General features: G+C 33.1%; 1 protein-coding gene across 1 annotated transcript; it reads right to left on the reverse strand.

Annotated features, from left to right (window-relative positions):
* Positions 1 to 866: 866 nt before the first annotated feature.
* On the reverse strand, positions 867 to 1580 carry Spase12 (Signal peptidase complex subunit Spase12). The gene is made up of 3 exons (XM_017627284.1): positions 1423 to 1580; positions 1209 to 1355; positions 867 to 1136 (listed from the first exon to the last, which is right to left on the reverse strand). The coding sequence occupies exons 1-3, from the start codon at positions 1444 to 1446 to the stop codon at positions 1023 to 1025; spliced, it is 285 nt and encodes a 94-aa protein (XP_017482773.1). The 5' UTR covers positions 1447 to 1580; the 3' UTR covers positions 867 to 1022.
* Between the last annotated feature and the right edge of the window lie 2923 nt (positions 1581 to 4503).

Genomic DNA, 4503 nt, shown 5'->3' on the forward strand with positions numbered 1-4503 from the left:
TGAGTGTTGGATAATTCTTGCTGGATTTTCGACGAACAAACCTATTAATTTGTATCATTTCCGTCTATTACTACTTTTTCATCAACAACTATTTGGGTAATTTGTATACTGTTACAACACCAACTAGCTATTCTAGTAAGGGATCGATCCCCATAATAGGAAATAATATTCAGCCTCATTGCGTAAGTCGTAAATTAGGCTAAATTGTACGACTCGACAACAGCAGCATTGTCTATTGTCGTACTGAAATAAGTAAACGACCAAAATCGTCGAAAACTATACAGTACTGCCAAGTTTTTCCATTTTAATACACTACCGTTTTAATACGATTCGACTTTCGAAAAACAACTTGCATTTGAGACGACCGAGCTTCTCCTCCGATTTGTGGCGTGCGCCTTGATGTTGTAACACATATNTTTTTCCATTTTAATACACTACCGTTTTAATACGATTCGACTTTCGAAAACCAACTTGCATTTGAGACNTATGCCGACTATGAACGGCGGTTGTATTTTTATGAGAAGCTGTTTTTCATGGCAGAAATGCACTCGGAGATTTGCCATTGCCCGTCGAAGGACGACCGCTGCTAAGAAAAACTTTTCTAATTTTTTTTTGCGATGTTGCTTTGACCAGGGCTTGAACCCAGGCGCTGGCGAGTGGAAGCGAGCACTGCTTACCACTACACCGCAGCGGCCGTACAATAGGAAATAGCCACTAATAAAATGTGTATTGCATAAAACGATGTGGGGAATTATAATTCTGTGAAATACATCACACTCAATCAAAAAGGGAATTTTGCATTTTTTGGGTAGTTACGGCTTTTTGTATTTTATCGACGATGTGAGATAAGGCCTTTTTATATTAAGGTGATATATACTTTGTATATATGAGCAGATTATTAAGCAAATACACTTTCTGATTTTAGTTTTGTAATTTTACGTTCCTCTAACTTATACGAATTCAATATTTTAAATAGTTAATGGAATTCTTTAATAACTACTGTATAGCTGCATATATACAGCTTATTTCTTCTTTTTCTTTCCGTCGTCACCAATACTTGCCGGCGGCTCGATATTACGTGGTTTTTGCCAATTCAAAGGGTGTCGGCGGTAAATTGGCCACGGTGGAATAGTGATCTAACAAAATTTGTACATAAAACAGTATGTGAACAATATTCATTACTGGGAGGAATTCATCATAATACTTACAATAGATGCCAACAAAAATCCTGCGCCCAGAATATAGACAGTTTGTGAAAATTGTTGAATGATAGCACCCCAAATCAGTCCCACGATACCAAAAAGTGTTATGATGAAGCGAGAGAACTTCTCAGCCTTGTACTGACCCTCATAGTCCTTGTATAGAGAAAATAAGTTGATCATTATTTTTCCATGCAAACAAATAACCTTATTTAAAGAGTACCATATGAGTTTGTATATTAAACATTTTATTTTACGGCTTTAAGCTTGTTTTTGACTACGTTGACAACTTCCGTACAAATTAGAAATGGAAAAATATCGACGATACTATCGATATATCGATGGATTGTGTTTTCAAAAAATACCATCGGTGTTTTCAAACTATCGATACTGGATCGAATGAATTAAAACAAAGCAATTGCTTTTCTTAAAATTGCATACCTTTCACTTCAATTTTCTTTGAATAAATCGAGTAAAGTGTAAGAAATTAAAAAAAAAGCAATTGCTTATTTTTTATTCATAGGGCCCACTATCGGCTGTATTGTAAAAGGCCGTTCGTACTAGACGATTTTGCGTTCAACTCACGCAGTAATGCACGAAAGAAAGGTTGAATGGTTAAATGTTGGCTGGCGACCAACTTTGTTGAAAGCAATTAGTTGAAAGGCCCTTAAACCAAAAGTAGAATGCAAGTAGAAGAATGAAAACGCCTTTTTTTGGCGAATATTTTGATATTTTTTATATATTTTGATATCTTTAGCCATTAATTTTTTTCGTGCAATCCTGCGCGAGGTGAACGCAAAAGTTAAATTTTCTAAAAAATTAATAGCGCTTGTTTTTAAAGCACTTGCATCAAGTTACAACCGCGACTCTTGCATTGCTATCTTCATCGTCATCCGGCACCTCAAGATCTGTGTCACAAACCTTTTGGTATGGTACAAATTTCAAGTATATTCACTTTTCAAATATTAGGGACCTGTGCTAACAATAATTCGTGTATACAATTACTTAGGCGCATATTCATAGTCATACATAGTACTCAACTAAGTCGAAACTATTCTAAGTCACAACTAAAGCTATTCGTAGTCGCCTTAGTTTCGACTTTTCTGGCCTTACCAACTTAATATTTAGTTTCGGCTGCAGCTGCAACTAAGTCGTAATAGGAAGAAGTATTTTATCAAATTAAGGGAAAACAGACGAAATATGTAAAAATTAAGTTGGTAGAGGGTGATTTTGATAATATTGAATAATCTCCATTTAAAATTTACAAAGATCGATCCATTTTATTCAGAGNTTTACAAAGATCGATCCATTTTATTCAGAGGATGAAATTAAATGCGTATTACAATTCGAATAAAGCTAAATCACAAATTTATAATTGGAATAATTTAGAAAAATTCTTAAATAATAAGTCAGTTTCACGCTAGTTCTTTTAAAGTAAATTTGTGCATAACATTTCGATATCTACTATTTGTATGTTCCACAGCATGCTTTCGATAAACATCGACTTCACATCACTGCGATTGTTCTGGCTATTTCACACAATTAACAAGAAAATTATACCTTTTTATTTTGCATAATCATGCAATAAAAACAAAAATTACATAAACCGATGATCAAACTTGACATTACTTAATAAAAATGTAATTTTTCCAAAATATCGTAAAGAAAAATCGATAAATTTTCACACTCGTTTTGCTATATCGTAAACCAAGTCAAAACTACTTGGTAGAAGTCTGAAATGCGACTATGAATAGAGGTAAATTTTAGGTTGGTACTTAAGTTTAAGTTGCTACTTTGTTAGTTTCGACTTAGTTGCTGGACTATGAATACGCGCCTTAGTTTTTAGTTATGTTTGAGTGTAATAAATTTATATTAAAAGATATTGTGTTAAAATTTATTTTAAATACGTAAAACGCAGTATTTTCTAAGTTTACATACACATCCGATAACGAAAGTCGAGGTAAAGAAGAAATAAGTCAAGCAGTTTCTTCAATGATAATCACGGATCTTCAACCGTCATTGAGCCGAATGATGGAGCATTTATTAATTTATTTATCCCCAGTTTCATTAATAAATTTGAAAATTCCTCATACTGTTAAAATTTAATATGACACATTTTCCAAACAAAATTTTGTAATTTTAAATTTCAGCGGGCTGATAAATCTAAAATTGATTGTTCCCACCTGGCATCAATGTTACAGATCCTATATTTCTGCCATCAAAAACAGAGCTTTATATTCCTTATAATATAACATATCTTTGCAGTCCAGTATCGTCTGTGGAGTCAGAGAGAGTTTTAAGTTCGACTGGATTAACTATTAATAACAGGCGAACTCTGGAAAATCTTTTTTTCAGAAGAATGTTTAAACAAACGAATAAAGATAAAAAGGATATGGTACATTTAGCTTATCAAAGCTAAATCTTTTAATAAAATTTAAATTTTTCTTATAAATTAAATATGACCGATAGTATCGATATATCGATGGTGTTGGTCAATACTATCGGCAAATATCGATAGTTACTACTACAGATAGTTTTACACCTCCAGTACAAATCAGACAGCTGCTACTTCTTTTTCCGGCTTGTAGTCACAATAGTAACTAGGATTGAAACGATACGAGCAGTGTTACCACAATTAGTCTTTTCCGACCCAATTTGGTCCCTTCTTTTTCATTTGTTAAACTATGTTCACATATCAGTATTATCCCAATCAAAGCTCGTTTTTTAATCACCCCGTTTACACAGGCAAATCTCAGATTATTAGCCATCAAATTTATTGTGCTTGTTATTCTCACATCTCAAGGAAAAGTTGTGTTTCTTCTCTGTGCCACCGTGATCACGTTTTTATGCTATAATAAGCAATATAAATATATTTTAACTTAACATTTTATTAAAAATACCTTTACAAACCTCTTTTCCTTGCTAGCGTACATTTTTGTTTACTTTTACATTTGGCATTTCTCCTCTCTTTCGCAAAAACAATCGATAAAACTAGGATGGACACCGAAAAGTTATCGGTTAAATCTGAGATTATTTTATAATTACAGATTAACAAGGGACGAATTTTATATGGCTAATCTCTTGTTATAATTACAGATTAGGGTGTTAAGCTCGAAAATGAGGATAATCTACTTATATGTGAACCTAGTATTAGGTTGGTAGGCAAAGTAAAACTATGTTCACATATCAATATTATCTCAATCAAAGCTCGTTTTTTAATCACCCCGTTTACACAGGCAAATCTCAGATTATTAGCCGTCAAATTTGTTGTGCTTGTTATTCTCACATCTCAAGGAAAAGTTAT

Source organism: Rhagoletis zephyria, unplaced genomic scaffold (genome assembly GCF_001687245.7).
Source record: "Rhagoletis zephyria isolate East Lansing unplaced genomic scaffold, Rhagoletis_zephyria_1.1 Rzeph_scaffold_05144, whole genome shotgun sequence".
In the NCBI taxonomy this organism is placed as follows: Eukaryota; Metazoa; Arthropoda; class Insecta; order Diptera; family Tephritidae; genus Rhagoletis; species Rhagoletis zephyria.